This window comes from Leptosomus discolor, chromosome 17 (genome assembly GCF_034619465.1).
Source record: "Leptosomus discolor isolate bLepDis1 chromosome 17, bLepDis1.hap2, whole genome shotgun sequence".
NCBI lineage: Eukaryota > Metazoa > Chordata > Aves > Leptosomiformes > Leptosomidae > Leptosomus > Leptosomus discolor.
In genome coordinates this window covers 1,680,034-1,700,755 of record NC_141407.1, presented here as the reverse complement: position 1 = coordinate 1,700,755, position 20,722 = coordinate 1,680,034, and the positions used below count along the sequence as shown (strand labels likewise).

Genomic DNA, 20,722 nt, shown 5'->3' with positions numbered 1-20,722 from the left:
AGAGGCAGAAGATAATTCTAAAAGACAGTGTTGGAATAAGATCACATTTGCTATAGGAATGATATTTTCTCCATCTGTAAATGTCCACTTATGTTTGTATTCTCATGGTAGAAGGTGCTGAATGAATACATACACACAATATATTCCATTACATATGTACAAAATTGCTAAGAGGACTACTAAGAGTGCAATTGAAAAATGTAAATACAATTAGAGATAATAAATGCATTTGTGAGACTCTCTGCAGATCTTTTAATAAAGTTCTAAGCACATTAAGAATGAACTCGTCTGGAAAACTGCAAGAATTCATTCTCCAAATCTTTCCATCTCCAACAGTTTTCATAAGTAAAATACATCATGGTACCTAAATCAAGAGAACAATAACAATATTCTAAACATACACAGCAAAGCTTCACCAAATCCACTACAGGAGAGGCCAACACCCAGCAGAACCACAGGTGTGACTCACGAGTGTTGCTCATCACAAAACACTTGCTAAAAACATTTGGATTGCTACAATCCTTCAAAACTCATGGCTTGAGCTGTAGAATAACAAGGAAAGCATTCTCAAGAATAAATAACTGGTTAAAATCTGAACACAGGTAAGTGGTCAGTTTTTACCATCAGAGACCAGGCAGGGTTCTATGCCTTGGCCTGTGTCCTTATATTCCTACTTGATGCAGAAAAAGAGGGGAAGATGATTAAAGTTTTCTGACAGCAAAATTAACCAGCATTGAGGTGCAAAGGCTAGCCATGAAGAATTACAGAAGGCATTTACAGCACTGGCTAGTAAAAAAGCAGGTGAAGTTCAAAGCAAATTAAGGTGAGGCACATGGCAAATTGCAATTCTAACACTTGCAAATGCAGGGAATGGTTCCCAACTGTCCTAGGTTCAGCTAGGATAGGATTAATTTTTCACAAGAAGCTGGGAGTGGGCACAGCCAGGATAGCTGACCAACTAGCCAAGGGGATACTGGATACCATAGAGTGTCATGCTCAGGATGTTACTGGGGGAGCTGGCAAAGGAAGGAGAGTTCAAGGGGCTGAGCCTCAGGTTCTGGCTGGTGAGCAATTGCATTGCCCACCACTCGCTTTACATATTCTTTTATGAGTTTTGTTGCTATTGTTTCTTCTCTCCTTGTTTTGTTAAACTGTCCTTATCTCCACCCACAAGGTTTTACCCTTTTCTTCCAATTCTCCTCCACATCCCCCAGGCAGGGAGGAATGAGTGAGTATCTGCATGGTGCTTTGCTGCTGGCTGGGCCTAAACCACGACACCACCCAACTACTGTGACACAGGAACAAGCTACTAAGTGTGTGGTATGCACTGCACACAGTAGGTAACACTGTCTCCATGTGCACTGATAACTGAAAGGAAAGGGAAGTGATCCTGCCCCCGCACTGAGCACTGGTGAGGCCGCATCTCAAATGCTGTGCGTGGTTTTGGGCCCCTCACTGCGAGACAGACACTGAGGTGCTGGAGCGTGTCCAGAGAAGGGCAACGAAGCTGGTGAAGGGTCTGGAGAACAGGTCTGGGGAGGAGCGGCTGAGGGAACTGGGATTGTTCAGCCTGGAGAAGGGGAGGCTGAGGGGAGACCTTATCGCTCTCTACAACTGCCTGAAAGGAGGCTGTAGCGAGGTGGGCATTGGTCTCTTCTCCCAAATAACAAGTGATAGAACAAGAGGAAACAGCCTCAAGTTGCGCCAGGAGAGGTTTAGATTGGACGTTAGGAAGAATTTCTTCACCAAAAGGGTTGTGAAGCCCTGGAACAGGCTGCCCAGGGAAATGGTTGATTCACCATCCCCGGAGATATTTACTAAAAGACATGTAGATGTGATGCTTCGGGACATGGTTTAGCGGTGGGCTTGGCAATGCTGGGTTAACGGTTGGACTCCATGATCTTAAGGGTCTTTCCAATCGAAATGATTCTATGCAGTAAAGCATTATGCAGTTCAGTAAGTCCATGCTGTGCCACATCCAGAGAAACCATCCCACCCTAGTCACCTACTGCCATGTCAGTATCCCAAAGCATATGCAGAAAGCATCTTTATCTGAAGTCCTGCTTGTGGGTTTTCAATTTGATTTCAATATACGTTTTTTAATATATGCTATAGAATGTATAAAGAGATAGAACATATATGTTCTATATAAAAATTTATGAACATACTACATATTAATATGCATTACATATAAAATATAGAAAGATCACTGTGCTGCCTCTACAAGGAGACCAACAATGAAAATATGCACTCAATTTTTTTTTTTTTTTTTTTTTAAACAGTAGGACAGAAGGCTCTTGGAAACACTCGTCTTTCATTTCCTGCTCTTTTCAAGCTTCCCAAGCAAATTCCATCTTGGATTAAACTCTGCCTTTCTCAGTTTCTAGAAAACTGTTTTCTTGGTGAAACAAAATACAAGTATCAAAGGAATTCTATGAAGTCTAGAGGATGCTTTAGTCAGGTAAGAACTGAGAAGTGAGAAGAGACACGGCTTTTAGTGAAGTATCTGCAGCAGGTAGCTATGCTATATATACACCACTGGTTTCTATATTTCTTTTTTCAGTTTCTCTTTTCTTCTCTCTTTTTCCAGCTTCACAAAGCAAAAAGGAAGATTAAGACATTCTTAGAAATATGAAAGGTAATTTTAAAGCCAAAACCATTCTTGGTGAATAAAGAGCAGAAAACAAAATTCAAAACTATTTTGCACACAAACTAGCTTTGAAATTCCCAGTATGCTTTTGAAAACTAAGGAAACCACATTATTTTAAAGGACCAAGAACAGACAGGTTGGGCATGAAAGCCATTACAATTTGGAGTGCTCAAAATACACACACAGGAGACTCTCACCTTCTCATCCAGCATGTCGGGGTGCTCAGTGAGCCAGACACAGAGGCACTGGAAAGCTGCGACTATCATGGAGTGAAGGTCGCGGGAGTGGAGCGGGGCTGGGCGACTGCACTGGTACACTATGTAGCTGCACACTGAACTAATAGCTCTCTTCCGATCGGAGGAATCTACCACCACTTTCACCTGTGTGAAGCAAGCAGGAGAGGGTAAGAATTCCTCCACAAAAATCTTTCAGAGAATAAAGAGTTTTTAAAGGCATTTTTAAATGCAGTTGTAAGAAACAGGAATAAATGGTTGAGCTCTTATGATTACAGCTTAAAAGCTGCTGGTAAAAACATTTAACAGTGATGGATATTGAAACTTCAAGGAAATAAATGCTACATTGAGGTGCCACCACATTGTATGGCTTCATTTCCAAGAGCGAGAGTGGTACCAATATGGTTTGGTAAGAAACCAATTGCAAGCTGAATAAATGAGTATTTGAAACTTATTCTCAGCAAATACCTCTCTCCTTCAGCTATAGCAACCCATTCTGTACCTCTGAGAACCCACTCACTGCCAAGCCTCCCTTCCATGGGGCTTCATTCTGCCCACATAAGTTTCCACCAGGTATATTTTGTCAGCACGGTAACTTTCACCAGTGAAAAAAGGCGGAGAAAACCCTTCCTCAGACAAGCAGATTGGCACAAAACCCCCCAAAAAACTCACTGCAAAAACCCCTCAGCTTCTCTCCCTCCTCAGGGCTTCAGGGAGCAAGGCTGCAGACCGGAGGGCTAGGGAAGAGCCCTGGACACTGAGGCACGAGGATCTGCATTATAGAACTAACTACAGAACTGAATTGCTCTTCTCTTTTCTTCCCAACCTGTGACTTGGCACAGGAACAGTCAAAGCTGGATTTTTCTACTCTGTACCATTTGACCATGCCACAGAGTGGTGGATGGTCTCACTGGTGACAACACCGGAGCCAGGCAGCTGTACTCCACAGAGGGAGGGGTGACAACTCAGATCCCTAGGATGAAGGCAAGATTTCCTGCAGAAGCGTAAAAATCTATGGCAAAGAGAGCCCCCTCAAGATGAGCTTATGAAAGACAGGTTGGTAAACCAGCACTCTTGCAGGAAACAGGATTTTTGAATTTACCAAGTCCCACTAATAACCTGTTGCTGAACAGACACAAGACAGGGCAGCCTCTAACCTGAGGGGGGCTTTGGGAATGGTCACCTGCAAAGGCACACACAAAACCAGTTCTCCACTCTGCAATTCTGCAGTAAGAGGTGACCTCTTCCTACCCTCTTTGTTACAAAGGGTAAAGATAGCCAAGATGTCCCAGAGGGAAAAATCACTTCAGTTGCATGAGAGTTATACAAGGATTATTATACTTAATATTAACCTGGGTAGGCATTTGAAAAGATAATGTATTTTCACATGCCCATTTCACTGCAAGCCAAAGGAAAAAAAAAACCCAAACCCAAAACCTGGCTTAACCACATAAGCTGCAGAAACCCCTGGCTCTCTATGACATTCTGTAAGACCCAATAACCATACATTAATTCATTGCAAAACACTTTCAAATGCATCTTTCAGCTCATGCTGCTGCAGTAATAAAATAAGCATCCAGTCCAACACGGCTCAGTGCTGACTCCACACTAAAAAAATGCCTGAGACATGTATTTCAGAGAGATCTGTGGACGTCCTGGGGGAATATGACAGGAAATGCTGAATTGTCACGCCAGGTCATCGTGGCTGCTGTAAATACACCGGACTTCTGCTTAACAAACATCATGAAGTTCAGCTGGGGAAGAAGAGCCCTCAAGCAGAAAAGAGCATTTTACCTCTCAACAAAAAAGTGCCCCCCCTCCCCAGTAGCTTTAGTTCAGTTATTTGCTGTTGAATCAAGGATTTGCATGCAGATAAAGCTCTGAAGAAGGCAAAACTTTCGTATTATAAATATGGTATCATTTTCTAAACTCAGAAAACTGTTTTTAAGATGAAATAGAAGGGGAAAAGCAGGTACAACACTTATAAAAAGGGCAATTGAGTTGTTTAATACCCTGGCGTATTTGCAATCTGACATCTAACAGCATCAAAACCTCTTGTGTCTATGTCTGGTCACAGTGAGCAGACAGACTGGCCACCCGACCAAGCAATGCTACGAGAAATGGTTCACAGCGGGGATGAAAACTAACGGCCCAGTCCCCTGCACTGCCACTGGAAGCTTAGCGGCAAGGTTTTCCTCAACGGTGCAACCTAACATGGCAGATGCATCCCCTGTTGTATAAAAACCAGAACAGAAAACACCACCAGCCACACATGGGAGTCCATGAGAAAGGCTGGGAGCCATTCAGCTAGCTCAACAAAGCCAGCCAGAATCGTACCATAGCGCCACGTGCGGCTGACCAAGCCACCCTGCGGTTCCCTCTCAGCCAAAGGCACTTACAGAGTGCACGCCATTTGAGCCACAGAGCGCTGGCAGCAGGAGAAGATGAAGTACTAAAGGAGAACTGTGTTTTCTCGTGGCCAAACAGAACACTTGCTGACAAACTCAGACACGGACGACCTGTTTGGTGGCATGACTTTCACCTCAACAGGACTATAATCACCCCTCGAGAAGAGGCCAGAGCACACAAAACTCCCCCTCTTACCTTTGCCAGTCCAGACAGAAGCTCCAGTGCAGCCAGAGAGATACTCATGTCCTGCCTCCACTGTGAGTTGAGTCTTTGGGTTACCAGGTGAATACTGCGTATCAGTAGCCCAGCAGCGGTATCTGTATTAAGAGCTAGGATATAACCCCGATACCACATACCACAGGGAGGGAAAATAACTAAGCATTAGTGACAATAAGCAAAGCACAGGCACAAGCCAAAGCAGCCACAATACACACATAAAAGAAAACTATACGTAACCCAGAATCTAGAAATTGGGTTGGTCACTTTTGCACAGGCTAACTACCTTATATACACCACAAGACATATAAATCATTCAGATTACCCCATCTCAATTCTTAATTTTTTTTTAAAAAAGACCTTTCAGATAACCCCAGCACTCTGCTGCATTTCAGGAGCAGAACAGCTAGCTTCAGGCTTGCTATTGTACTTAAATTGCTGTGATGTCTTGTAGTCTCAGAAAAATTTAGGCATAGGTAATGTATAAGTACATTAGTACATTACTGATGCCTAAATATCCAAGTACTAACAGTGCATGAAACTTCAGATATCTATGCCAGAAGTTACCCATTCTTTCTACACCTAGCGTTTATCCAAAGTTTTACTAGTTAGACAGATGTAGATAACAAAAAAAATAAGTCCTGGAGAACAAAAAATACAATTATTTCTAGACCTTTAATTTCCCTGAACTTCTAGCTCAAAATTAAAAATAGAAAATGTTTTTAGTATCACTTGTTCTCATTCCAAAATATGAGGAACATAAATACTATAGACACTTGTTAAAATTGAAGAAGGCACATTAATTTCAGAAACAAAAACTGCTAAATGACTAGTTATAGAGAGACATGAGAACTACAACAGCTAAGGTATATCCTTCCCAAAACTTAAATCTCATATTTAACACTCAAGAGTCAAGTACAACATTATACTAGTAGCAGATTCAAGTGTCTGCTACAGCTAAACAGTAAAAATAGACTATCTTGTTTTCAATTTTCTCTTGTGTGAAGCATCCAGCAGAAACTCAGAAATCCTTTTCATAAATTTCTTACAATCCTACCTTCCGTGCATAGGAAATTAAAAAAAACACCAATAAATTGAATACATTACAAAAATATCTTTCAAGTTATGTCATGGTTTAAAGACTCAATAAGTCAAATATTTAAAAGTGTTTTTTTAACCTTATAAATGGGTATTTTTACAAGAACTTGTACATGAAAATCCACATGAATTAAACACTCAATTCAAATAGTGTGCTGAAAACTAGCATTGCAACAACTTCAAACAAACAAATCCTGTAGGGAAAGCATCGATATACTTACGTGAACCCCTAGAATATACTCAAGTCTTTCCTGCTAATGTCCCTCCTTTCCTTACTTACAGAACTAGCAAAAAAAAAAAAACTCACCAAAAAGCCCCCACATTTTTGGCTGGCGAGAACAGAGTTGTCAACCTAGGCTACAGCACAATAAATGTGCTATGTTCTCACACTGGTCAACAGCAGTTAAACTGATGAAGACCAAAGGGGCAAATGAAATTCCAGAATCTTGACCCTTGGGCAGCTTACCCCAGACAGATTTAGAAGAACATGGATTTTATTACAAGGATTCAAAAATGCACGGTACAAGACATAGCAAGCGGAAGTTAATTACTAAACTGTCCTGTTATAACAAATGACACATCACAAGCATTCTGCTTACTTACTGGCTCTATAAAAAACAGGAGTCCCTCAAATGCTCTTTAAAGACAGTTTAAGAAAAGGTGCTGCGAAATTCCGGTAAGCATTTGGAATACTACCAAAATGAACGAAGCCATTCATTTACACTTGGTGTATTTATCCCATTATCGTTCATGAAAGCTCAGTGTCTTGAAAACATTAGCTAAAGTCAAGCAGTTTGCAAACACCTTTTCTACAAGCTTTTACATTCTTATTTCTAAAATGTTAACAGAGTCCTTTAGTAGGATTAAAAAACAATCACCGAAAGGGCACATAGGAGCACAAACCAGCAATAAACAAAGGGGCTATCCACCCTGGGTTCAAAACACGCAACCACATTAATGTATTAGCCAGAACTAGGAACAGAAAAAAAAAAACAAACAAACCCATCACCCTGGCATACAATGACAGAGTTTTTTCTAAAGTGCTATCCTTACCATAATCCCTCAGAAGGGCTTGTGCTGGTCTCTCACTGTCTGGTGTGGTGGGCTCCGTGCTACCTCCACTTGCAGTGCTAATGCCACTGTTAGTACGACTGTGGCTTTTGAAGAGGTTATTTTCACCACCGTTCTGCAAATTGAAAGTCAGTTTTGAGCGATGAGAAGATTTTTCTGAGTAGAGTTCCCTATACCAGAAGATGCTCTCAGATACAATGGAGAGAAAAAAAAAAAGATCAAACCTCAAGATGCTAACTGAGCAGCTTACAAGAGCAGATACAAGGAGCAGTGCATTCCTTCTGAAGTGGTAACTTCATAAGCAAGAAATACTTACCGTTTCCATCTGACAGCCAATGGCTTCTAACAGTGCTGAATCTTGAACAATATTTAGCATTGCACCTGAAGAATCAGACATAAGGAGGTAACTAAGGACCACAGTAGAATATTCACTGCTAAAATTTACAAAGAAGCACTGAAGGTCTAACATACAGGATCGCCATCCTGTTTTATAAAAACTTTTATAAAGAGTTTTATAACTCCTTGGAAGAGTTTTATAAAACACAGGATTTGCTTCAGGCTTAGCCATTTGAAGCAGATGAGAGCTGAGATAGAGAGTGCTTTCAGCTATTTTAAAAATGCTTTGAACATAGGTTTGCCAAATTCCTCAGTTCAGAAGGATTCTAGTTTCACCAAAAGGGTGGAATCGTTCCTCATCTCCCATCAGATTGTGCTAATTTAAAAACTTAGGTTACATTTAAGTATATCTACTGATTCTGTGAACAGTATTTGTTAGACAACAGAGAGAACTGAAACGAGCTGCGTAGTCCAAAGCCACTTCCAGGGTTATACAGTGCTGGCCTTGGCCACATTCTCGCCTGGTACAGAGGCTCCCTTCCCCTGTTTGGCCATTAGGAACCAAAACACAGCTGGTCACTGGCAAACAAAAGCATGTTTAAAAGTCTTAATGAACAACCAGAACATACAGCAACATGCTGGAAGATAAAGTGAATCATGTCGGGTCCATTCAGCAACCCTTAAGACATCAGCACAAGGGACCACGCCTGTTCTCAATGAAATGTTACAACTGTAACACAGGGAGTTTCATTTTCATAAAGACATTTCTGTCCTTGCCCCAAAAGGCAGAGTGGGGAATAAATCAAGGCTAATATTTGCATCACTGATAACCTGTGGGTTTGCAAAGCAAATTAAAAACTGATTTCATTTCAATTTGGCTAAAACAAAACCAATGTCCTAAATCAGGAGGTCAGTTCATAATCTGAGGTGGGATACACTGAAATTCTCTCTACCTGGAGGTCATCCCCAGCCTCGTACTTTCTCTGCTTTGTTTTCCATCAGTGCCTAAAATACTATATTGGAAAAGCTGAAGCACTACTGCAGGGGTAGCCATCCCTCCTGCATCCAAACTAGCCAGCAGCAGTTTCCTCTTCCATCTTGGGAGACAGAATCATGCACAAGTGTAAGACACTGTTAAACTGAAATTGCTGATGCCCCCTGGGTGCCTTAGTTAAGCCCGTGCGAACAGCCTGGGCTGCCTGGCAGCACCGCCCCCGGGTGAGGGGGGAAAGAAGCTGTGAGGACACAGCCCCCCAACAGGCTGACACCAACACACCCTTTTTAATTTTCTGCCCTGCCCCCAGCAACGAATGTTTAGGAAAACAGCACTTGCTGTATGACGAGAAATGTACCACTGTCAAACATTTAGCGAGCCCCTGGAAGCAAGCATTGGTTTTGTTGAGAAGCTGGTGGCACATTGAGAATCTCTGACTAAACAGGAGATTCAAGAACCCGCTCCAACCAAATCCAGCAGGAAATAACTTCACATACAGAAACAGGAGTTTAACAACAGGAATAGAGGGGAGGTGGACTGGCACGGACTATCATGGAAACAGTAATGGTAACAAACCATTCAAGGCAGAGCATCTACCCAGCCAGGTCAACCACCAACCGGCAGTGGAGGGGTACAGGGACGCCTGGGCAGGATTGAACAGAGCCTTGCCCTGCGGTTCTAGGGGTGGTGCAACCCTCTGTGCACCCACACACTGTGGGTCTCGCTTGGAGGATCACTTTGAAACCATGAATACCCTCATCCCTTCACCAGCATCGCTTGCAAATCATTCTTTCACATTGTTCTCCTCTAGTGTTCTGCTACTAAAGGAACTATTTCAACCACTGCAAGGAACCTTTCTGAAAGTCTTCGCAGACTGGATTTGTTTCCCTTTACTTCACTGCTCACGCCACCTTCCCGCCCTCCCCCATCAATCAGGTAGGCTCTCTGTCTCCCAGAACAAGGCAGACGCCTCCCACCGCAGCACAAGCCTGCTTCCTTTTTAAACAGACAAGAGGGAAGTGGTATTGTAATCACCGACAGACGAGAACACCGTAACGTGGAAAAAGACACTTCAAAAGAGAGAAAACGAAGGGTGTGGGGGAGGGGAAGGGCCAGGGGTGGTACAGGGGTAAAAAGGCAAGTACATTTTCTACTTGTCTGAAAAGATATTTCATGTGACAGATTAGGTACTATACAAGTTTTCAGCTTCTACTTACTCCGAGTATTCCAAATAACGTTAATGCACTCGTTACCTCAAAGAACAGTTTGTTGCCAAACTATGATGCATCTCCAGACTCTATGCCAAAGCTTCTGGGTTTTTGCCAAGCTCAAGATTCACACAGAGCTAAACAAATGTCACCTGTATTTTGCCAGTGCTGGATGACCAGTCACCCAGTAGTTCCACTTGTTTCTAGGCTTAATCACATCCAAAACTAAAGTGTTCCCTGTAACCAATTAGTTATAAATCCTTCCCAACATTAAACCACCACTTTTTCCTATTTTCATTCCTACTTATGATCGACGTTTCCTGCTAGAACGTGCTTTATTTCTGTTTCTACTTTTCAAGTACTATTCCACATCTGTAAAAAGAGATTACTTTAACAAAAATGTGAGGCTTTTCAAGATGTTTTCACAGTACAAGGGTGATTATACAGCTAGGATTTTCATCTTTTTTCTTACAAAGCAATGCATTACTAATAACCCATATTACTCCAGGACAGAATAAGACAGACACTTCTGTAACGCAGTTAAATAAAAAAGTTGAAATTACCTAGTATCATTTGAGTGTTGTTGGGATCTGTTTCTGTTTGCAAAGCTCCTATAAGTATATTCACAAGCCTCAGCTTCAAGGAAAGGAAGGTTACTGGCTTATCATATGTTGAGCTGTCATCATTGCTGAATTTCCCTTCCAGCACAACCTGAAGGAAAAATACATTTATTTCAGTATCAATTAGAGATCACACCAGCACGGTATTGGTTTCAACAGTTAATATCCACGGCACGCGTTGCGCATGGCCACCTGCAATACAGTCATACTGTTACAGACTTGCTGTCAGAGTTTCAGTGCTAAACAGAACACCTGATACAACCCGCAAGTCATCCAAACCCCACTGCGGAACAATCAGGAAAACAAAAATGGAAACACAAAACGAAATGGTAAGTTTACTACCTCAGACTTTATGGTTCCAAAATGATGAGGGAGAGGCAACAGAGACAGCAAGATGTTAATCGAAGCTCTTCTTAGCTCTGTGGGGTTTACATAGATTTTAAACTTTGAGAGTTCTCTGCAAATCAAAGCATCATACAGTTAATCAACATCTCACAGGAACTTAATTAAGTTAAAATGAAATATACAGCCACCCAGTGGTCTTAAATAATTTGCAGTATATCATGCAGCTGTTTCTTCCTAGGCTCAGGATTATTTTTTTTTTTTTTAATGGCAGCAGTAACACAATGAATTCATGCAGGAATCATCACTTGCTGAGAATTCTGTACCCCACATAAAAGCAACGAGCTGATGAAATTATTATTTGTATAGTGCATCTTCACAGCAGGAAGGTTCAGTCATGGGGTTTTACTGGCTTATCACAACTCAAACCCACCCCGGATTGTCAGAGATCCGCAGAACAGGCTCATGTGCATATTGCATAAAACACGAGCTGCTTAGCGAAGAGATCCACTTTTTGCAGTAGCCACTAGCAAATTCTACTTCTAAGGCCTAGTCAAAAGAAGCAGTGGCTCAGATTCAAGCCCAGAAGATAAATAATATTTTACGCGTAACTTCAAAACGAAATGCAGTACCAAGACACAAAATGTATGCTGGAAGAAAGTATGCGGAGTACTATTAATTGCCTTACACTACTTAGCAAAACATCCAGAAGAATAAAGCTCTGACGAGTGAATGTATATTTTCTGGTTTAAGAACCTACCCCAATTTCACCAGCCTGTCTAAATGATCAATTTTTCTATTTAATGATGTGAAAGAGATTACTCTCTTAATGAATTCACCGCAGCAACAGCCACTAAGGAATATCCTGTGAAATTTTACTTAAAAATCAGTAGGCTTTCAATATATTTGAGCTAAATCACTCCTTTTCCCTATTCTTACACATACTGCTTTCCATCAATGAATATGTAGATAACACAACTCACATATTTAATTTAAAATAAGCTCTACTATTGCTTTAAAGAAAATTGCATTAAATAAAATTGAAAATTAGAGCTTATGAAGTGGCACTATTATCACCATCAATACATACACACTATGGGGCCCACATTATAGAACTCCTTCAGTGAAAACTACTCTGGAATGACTGAAATGCCAGAAGATAAATACCCCCCCCCCTGTTTATGATGATGTTTACAAGGAAATAGTAATTTACCTGTCAGGTAAAATTGTCTCAAGAGCTGAAATGAAATAAGGAACGACGACATCAATCCCTTTCAGGTCACAGCAGAACAAAGGAGGGGAGTTTAGAATAACACTGGCAAGAACGGGGTGGCAAACGAAATCTGCTATCTGCAAACCCTGAATTAAAAGCATGTAAAATCTGACAAAGAAAGATAAGATTAATTTATTTGCACGTAAAAAGCATCAGCATCCCACATGAACAAGAATACGCAGCCACTATTTGATCTTTTCTATACAAAATAGAGTAGGTTTCAAAATCAGAGCTAGAAAATGTTTACAGGAGCATCCCGCCACAAGCTACTTCAGCACAGGCAAGCGCACCCAAGGAGCCTAACAAGAAGGGGGATGTGTTTCACCAGAGAAGGCAGTGCAGCACAGTCTTACCGAAACCTCTGACTTGTGCAACACAGGGGCTGGAAGCTGTGCAAATACAGCCCAGAGGGTTATAACAGGGCTTAGGTCGTGTGCTCTCCCACTACTCCCTCTCCCACGTAAGAATGGGTGGGAGACCTTGACTTTAACTTCCCAACACAGGAAAAACACCATGAAATCCTTTAGGGGAGGGGGAACAGGACAGGACACACTGATCAGTGATAGGGAAAAGAGAGACCAAACATAACCACCATACCCGGTTCAAATGAAAAAGGGGGGGGCAGGAACCTAGCTGGCCATCATCCTAAAGCAGGGACTTTCTTTTACAGGTTTTTGTTGGAGAATACTTACATCCCCGTTATTATATTTTTTTAAAAGGCTTGCAAACACAAAGGAATCTCACTGACTGGGTAAGAGAAACACGAACAATCTATACACAAAACACTGCAACACGCAAGAAAAAACAGTTCAGTCCTCCAAGAAGTTTTGATGCCATCTGGGACAAATGTACCTGAGCACTTTGAGAGAATCATGATTTAAAGTTGATTCTCTGCCTCTAGCCTTTGCTATTTCTCTTTTTAACAAAAATTTGGAAAAAAAGGTACTCTATGACAGGCAAAATTGCCTTATTTACTAGAAACAAAACTGAAAACAGAGGTAGTTCAGAACACAACTGTTTTAAATACCAAAATATTAGTGCATTTCTATATTTAAAGAAAAAAAGCCAAACCACAAGCACTTTCCATCCCAGTGCTGAGGTGTCTGACAATGCAAGACCCTTCATGGTCGAATAAAGTGTACAAAGTCTCACACCTGCACACTTATTTTTTCCACCCGACAAGTTAAAAAAAACAAACAAGAACACAAGAGGCAAGAAAGTATCAAAAAGACAATGTTCCTTCCTGCTGGGAGGCAATTCAACGGACTTCCCTTCAACTAGTACTTGAAGAAAACCCAATGAAAACCAGCATGACAAGAAGACAGAAGGAAATCACTACTCAGTTTAGCCAGGGATCCCCACCTGTAGCATCTGGAGGCTAACCAGGGTTTTCTGAATTGGCCACACAGGATTCAGACAGTAACTGAATGCTATTCACTGTGAATTCATTTGCACCGTAAATATACCAATAAAGCAACTGGAAGATAGGTTAGTACCGGGATAGGTAAGCTGGTAATATTTCCTCCCCAGTCTTCTTGCTACAAAATATCCTACACAGTGTCCCGCACGCCTCTGCCCTTCCCGCTTCATAGTTGTCTGGGAATTCACTCGCATCAAACATGGGGTTGGAAGCCATTGTGTCTGTGGACATTTGTGATCCTTTCCGGCGAAACTCCACGCTAGCTTGCGTTGCTATAGCTGGGAAGAGAAAAAACAGCATTTCACTGTGTGTGTTAATGTATGTAATAGGCTCATGGGATCCTGGACACAAAGATCAAGTCAAATTTAGTAGTCATCATGAAGCCGTTAGTTCACTGTATTTGAGTCAGTGTGTCTGCTTAGAGAGTATTTGTGGGTGTAACTTTTTTCTTTATAAGGATGACAACAACTGACTTTCATATTCTAGAGCCTGTCCCAACTTTCTGCTGGGAAGAGTATGTTTACATCCAATACCAGCTTCTTAACTCCTCTGGAGGACAAGGACCTTCCCTCACTAGTTCTCCTCTCCAGAAAAATGAAGTACCACCTTGCCTTGCTACCTTAAAATACCAAAAAACATTTAGATGGTGCCATTATTGTGACCTCCAAGCAAGTGCTTAATTTTCAGCTGGCCCACTAATCTCTTATGCTGCTCTGAACACCAAGCTGCTTTGATCCAATTTTCTTATATAAACAAATAAAAAATGTATCAAAAAATTCTTAAGACTCATATCAGAAAGAGAAGTTTGCAGAAACCCACTCTCCTGATTTGGTCCTTGTCTCCCCACAGGACTACCGAAATCATCAAATAAATTTGAGGCTAGACAGCCTCCCGACAGCAGCTACCAGGGAGGCTGGCCCCCTCCTACTCCCTATCCCACAACAAGCTCCACAGAAGTCTCTTGGGAACACGCTGTACCTAAATGGGATGTGGTTCAGCCGAGCTTTGTGCTCCCTCCCTGCAGGACGGCTCTGCCAGTCCAAGCCAGTTAAATTCATGTCCTTCTAGAAAGAGTTCTGGTCTGCCTTTCACACATCAGTATCACGTGCATACGATGGAGGAGGCTACTCACTTGGCTGCCTTCATCCTTTCTGCCAGGAAGGCAACCAAAAAAGATATATTGCTCTCAATGTAATTTTTTTTTTCCTTTTTTCCTTGGACAACCTCACTCTTTGATAACAGCAGAAAAAGTACGATCCTTCTTATTTTTAGCTAAGACTATATTGATTTTCAAAACTTTTATAAGCTATAAAACCAAGCAACACTTAATGCGTGCTCCTAACAGAATCACGCCAACATCATTCTACCAGGACCAGAGAACTGCCTCTATCTCAAGCCTGGGACACTGGGGAACATCAGGTTCACAGTTAGTCTTGCAAACAAAGGTCCGTTAACGTTTCGACAGCTGGAATACTGTTGATTTCTGGATAGGGGCTTGTTTGTTTGGTTGGTTGGTTTTTTAAAGGAAACATCCTAATGACAAGTGTCTACTCTTAATTTTTGTCTTTAAATTCGTCGTTTAACCTACTGTACCTTGCAAATTTTCATGACATAAGTAGCAAATAAGCACAAATCTTTATGCATCTTCCCATGAGCCATTTTTTGTCCTAAATAAGCTATCCAGCAATATATCGTAGTTGGAAAAAAAACACTACATGCACAACGCATACAAATCAAACACTAGGTCTGTAAAATAAGCTTTAAGTAAAAAAAACATGGTTAGTGCAAAGTCCTGAAACTCATGACATGATCACAGACTAAAGTACAGAAAAGATGGGACTGATTCAGGCAGATTAATTTGCTTTTGCCAACAATCCTCCCCATTCAAAAACACACACAAAAAAATTACTTGTCTTTTTCAAGTAAAAGTGCAAAAGCTACAAAAGACAATGGGAATGAATTTACAAATAAAATATGGGATTATGGAAAAAGTAAAGCATGACCGCAATCAAGGAAAAGCTACTGGTTCCTACTTACAAGATTTATAAGAAAGAAGAATTTGGATAAAAGATGCTGCAAGATAATAGAAATAAAATGGAAACAAATCAAAGGACAGCAGTAGTTATAAAATACTTTTAAGATGGTGAAATTGTAATATAAGTTAAGAAGCTTTTAGCTTTTTTAAAAAATAGATTAAAAGCTTTATGATACAGCAAGCTCGTTAAACACATAGGAAATTGGCATTCAGGTCCAAAATTATGGTTTTGAAAGTACCATGCAAAACAATGAACAAAAAGTTACAAAATACTAGTAAGATTTAGAGCTGTTCATATCAATGTACATCTGTTCATTAAATGGATGTATTAACCCTTCCCAGCTCAAATGCACGTCCCTACGTTGCCCTGTATATGCAGCATACAAAAGGCTATCCTGAGGATTCTGCGACTTGGGGCATGTCTGTGGGGGAAGGTTACTTACCTGCAGAGGCTGCCCACTGCAACACTCCTGACGGTATTACAGCTCTGTCTTCCCTAAGCCAAACTGCTAACACCCAGGAGACCCAGGCATCGTCCCCTGACTCCCAGCTCAATTAACAATCTTCCAAAGCAAAAATAAAAAGGCAGAACTCTACCAGAAATATCAACATCTCAAAAACAATCTCCAGAGAGCACAGAGAGGAAAGACTCCAGTCAGAGAATGCCACCACCTCCTAAGAGCTGCTGCTTTGAATGCACAGGGTCAGATCAAGACCTGTGACCAAGCCCCTCAGCAAGACTCAAGATGTCCCTAACTGGGGCTTCTTAGAGTTTGCTCCTAGACCCCCAGAAACATTCTCTGGGACATTAATATTAATGACAGCAGGGCCAGAAGAGATGAAGGTAAAACTATACCCCAAGACTCCCCCCACCGCCAGCAGCGCCTGGGTGATAGCAGCGACCCGCCCAGGTAAGACCTTCAGCTGCTGGAACACACACAGCTGGCAGGCCTGTGATGGACTTCTTTAGGTAAAAGGATTAACAATGAGCCCACAGACAGGAAGATTCAGTTGCTGAAATGCTGGCACAAGGTATTCATGTGTCCCTCCCAATTCTCACAAGTCCTTGAGGACAGCAACAGCACGCATCCCATGGCCAAGCTTGTCTAACCAAAACACATCCTGCCAATGAAACTACACTCGGCACATGTACACACAGCCCAGAGCTGTCATAGTGAGCGTCAACTTCATAAAGGCTTGACAGCAGATTTCATATGAAAGCGTTTTCTCAAGTACCAATCATAGGCAGCTATTTATGCCATGCTAACACCTAAATAAACACCATGCAGCTAAAGACTACAACAGCAGGATCCAGCTCCTTTCAAACCAACTGTACATTTTTTGAACACATCATTTTTCCTCTTTTACCACAATACAGAGTAATGTTCATTAGCTGCCTGCTATAAAGCCATAAAGCCATAAAGCTTCACAATCAAGGTCTCCGTGCAGAAACTAAAACCTGATAAACAACACTCAAGGCACAAAAGCATCACACCAACAACAGGAAGACTGCTTCCCAGGTGAGAAACTCCACCAGCCCTCAGCCATACACAGATGGCCTCCAGCTAATCTTGTGGAAGAGAACAATTCTCTCTCTTCCCAAAGAGGGACAGAAAAAAACACAGCAACCACAGATGTGAAATACCCACGATGATCTTGAATTGCGCAAGCATTGGAACGAGAACTTTACCAATGAAGATGACCGAAAACTGAACAATAGTTGGGCAGCAGTTATATTGACAGAAGCAGAGAAGAGCTGAGGCTGGAGGGGACCTCTGGAGGTTATATAGTCAGCCCCCTCCCAAAGCAAGGTCAAGTAGCGCAAGTTTGGTTACCCTTCCACCCATTCAGATATTTTTCATCTCAGAACCTACAAAAACCTGCACATTTTTTCCACCAGTCAGTTTTCTTGACTTCCTTTCCGGAGATTCAAGAGTTCAAGAAGTAAGATATGTGAAGCTCCAGGACAAGAAAAGCAAGGGTAGGTAAGTACTCCTTCACATTGGCCTTGATCAACTACTCTTTACTTCCTAAAGCTTATCAAAAACTTGAGTTATACGATGGGAGAAGGACAAGGTGCTAATCCACGTGAGTCAGCAGCGTTCGTTTAAAAGAACTGAACCAAGTTCTGAACTAGAACTTGAGACCTCAGCTCATCCACAGGGTTACTTGTTAGACACTTGCATTTAGCTCACGAATACCTCTTTAGAAATCACGTCAGATGGGCTCTCATTGAGGATGTGTCACACGACAGAAGAGGAGTAAGAGACATGCACTAGAAAATGCAGTGTTCCAGAAAGGTGGCCCAGGGCAGGGGATCTCTCTGCAGGACCAAGGAGCAATCTGTATCAACATATTTCACCTCTCTCCTTTTCAAAGTGGTCCTCAGTCCTCCAGCCAGCAATGAGACAGAGAAATCATATCAGAGAGCTATGACAGAAAAAATTCTTAACTGCGTGGCATTGAAACAAACCAAACATTAGAAGGGTTTAAAACTGTTGAGATCTTACACAGTCCCAGAAAAATACTGTGTGGGGGCCAGTGGAAGACAAGACTCCATAGTAAAGTTTATTTTAAGCGCAGACCCTTCCCAATCATAAAGAAACTAAAGCATTCATAAAAATAATAGTGCTTCCTGAAGCTAATGCAAAGATTATCCCCAGCAGCCTCAAACATGGTAAGAACACTCAAGCTAGTGGCAGAAGTGTTACTGTATCAGGCTACAGAGGACAGCAGACGGACCGTGACCCACGGGTACAGCCAACCTGCGGACAAAAAGCAGCAGACTGATTTCTGTCCTCTTTTGTAAGAGTAGGGACTGTCGCAGCTACCGTCCCTTCTTGGCTGCCCTCTTTCTTCAAGCCACATCTACACTGGGTGGCAGGAGCAGAGGCAGGTGGATGGGCACAAGACGCAGATCTGATTATTACTGATGGGCCCCACTTGGGTGATGGAGGGGACCCACATCACAGAACCCTCCTGGCCCACCTCATCAGTCCAGCACAGCACCTCCTGCCTTACACTATTCAAGGAGGAAAAGACTTCACCTGGAGGCATCTGGCTTCACAGATAGACGCCAAAACTGGAAGCCTTTCAATTTGAACTTAAACCTGATACTTGAAGTCAACAGAAACTGCAGGAGCCCAGCCCTTTACAAGTCTTGCTACATTTCCCCACCTAAAGCAGAGGTTGAGCAAAAGGATTTACCCAAAAGGATAAATCAGGCAGCCAGACTGTGGTGCCTCTCTACAGAGTTTTGGCAGTATGGGTCCATCTCCATTTCACTCTCCTTCCAACAGCCTGCCATGGCCCTGCTGTGACCAGTACTTTACACAGCATCCTGGAAGGGCAGCAAACACTTGATTAAATTCTGTAAGTTAATTCTGTCCTCCAAATTGCTAGAAAAGCAGGACATAACACAGTCAGTTTTCTGGGTCTCCACCAACGTAATTCTCTCAGACCCGCTGCTGCTAACAAATGGCAGAACATGTGACATGCAAAGACTGACCTCGCTATGGACAGCTCTGGAGAGCATGGAGGAGGAACAGAATCAAACAATTTCCAAACAGCCAGTTCCAGTCTTCAGGAAGCTAGTAAGGCCAGCAACATCACAATTTTCTCTTAGGTGACTTAAGACATTGCATACATGAATAGTAGGCCCTGGATCCCCTTCAAGGAAGTCAATCACTTTGATTTTGGATGACTGTATACTTCTGCTAGAACCACAACACCTCTGCTTATACCCGACACTGCTGTATAAGCAGCATCCCCGCTGACACCCTTTTCAGGTTAAACACTTCATTAAAATTGCTCAAGATACAGGTGATGTAAAAATTAAAATGACCCAATCCCTCTGAAACGCATTAAATACAGAAATGTTAGCTACATATGCAACTGAACATACCTTCAAATTAGGCCTTACTCTTTCCTAAGCTCAGCTATTTCTCTAGGAATGTGTCATGGCCCTTTTACAGAGGAACTTGAACCTACCACAGGAATCTACAACGAAATACTTTCAAGAACCATGTGCTGCATACATAAAAATACCTTTAACAGATCCCAAATCCTAAATCCATCACCTCCACACAGGTGTTTGAGACACAACAAACAAGGAAGATCATCAAGTTTAACTGCTGCTGTCAAGTCCCACTATAAACCCAACTTACTACAACAAACCTCTTCCTCCTATTTTCCTACTTAGGCCAGTGAGCTCCCGATACACAGATCTCTTGGAAGAGTTTAGCAGACATGCAGAATACTTCACAAAGAACAGGAAAAATGCAAGGAGTGAGAAAGTTTATTCTTTTCTGAATATTAGCACCAAAACAAAGAAGAGTGATAAAAAGCCTCTCTGAGCAGAGCACTAATCACGTCTCAGAACATCTAACCTCTAAAGCTGAGGCCAAGCCTAGGAGACAAAATAAATCTAGCAGTTAAGGACTGAAGATAACCAAGGTATCAAGCCATATATGGAAACACATAGCAACTGCCACTGAAAGGCAGCAACTCCACTTGCTATTTTAAGTATTTCTGTTTTCATAACACTCTTCAAAAACAAGAAGTACTACTTTGTGCAGTATCTGGAGTGATGTTTGACAATTTTTCAAACATTAAAGAGTCACTATAAAAAGTCGCTATTACTCAGAGACACTCAAGCAGATTTCAAATTAGGAAGTGGACTCAAAAATCACATTATTTCCTTCACTTAATAAAATTTTCCCCACTAGCATAATTGGAACTGCCATGCTTGTTAGAGCAAGGGAGTGTTTAAGAGTAAAAAGTGATATTCTGAATTTGAAAGCCCCCAAACACCTGCT

The 20,722-nt window shown here is 41.8% G+C and overlaps 1 protein-coding gene across 3 annotated transcripts in view; it reads right to left on the bottom strand.

The window, feature by feature from the left end:
* The window catches only part of RALGAPB (Ral GTPase activating protein non-catalytic subunit beta), a 63,521-nt gene that overhangs the window by 26,192 nt on the left and 16,607 nt on the right, over window positions 1-20,722 (bottom strand). Inside the window, exons 9-17 of one of the 3 annotated variants that reach the window (XM_086474630.1) lie at window positions 15,908-15,943; window positions 13,947-14,148; window positions 12,391-12,558; window positions 11,178-11,292; window positions 10,779-10,926; window positions 7,994-8,058; window positions 7,660-7,792; window positions 5,488-5,621; window positions 2,848-3,030 (exon numbers count right to left, since the gene is read on the bottom strand). In XM_086474630.1, the coding sequence (XP_086330756.1) occupies window positions 2,848-3,030; window positions 5,488-5,621; window positions 7,660-7,792; window positions 7,994-8,058; window positions 10,779-10,926; window positions 11,178-11,292; window positions 12,391-12,558; window positions 13,947-14,148; window positions 15,908-15,943 (1,184 nt within the window). The remainder of the gene's footprint in view (window positions 1-2,847; window positions 3,031-5,487; window positions 5,622-7,659; window positions 7,793-7,993; window positions 8,059-10,778; window positions 10,927-11,177; window positions 11,293-12,390; window positions 12,559-13,946; window positions 14,149-15,907; window positions 15,944-20,722) is intronic. The other 2 variants (XM_086474629.1, XM_086474628.1) reach the window with 2 other exon arrangements.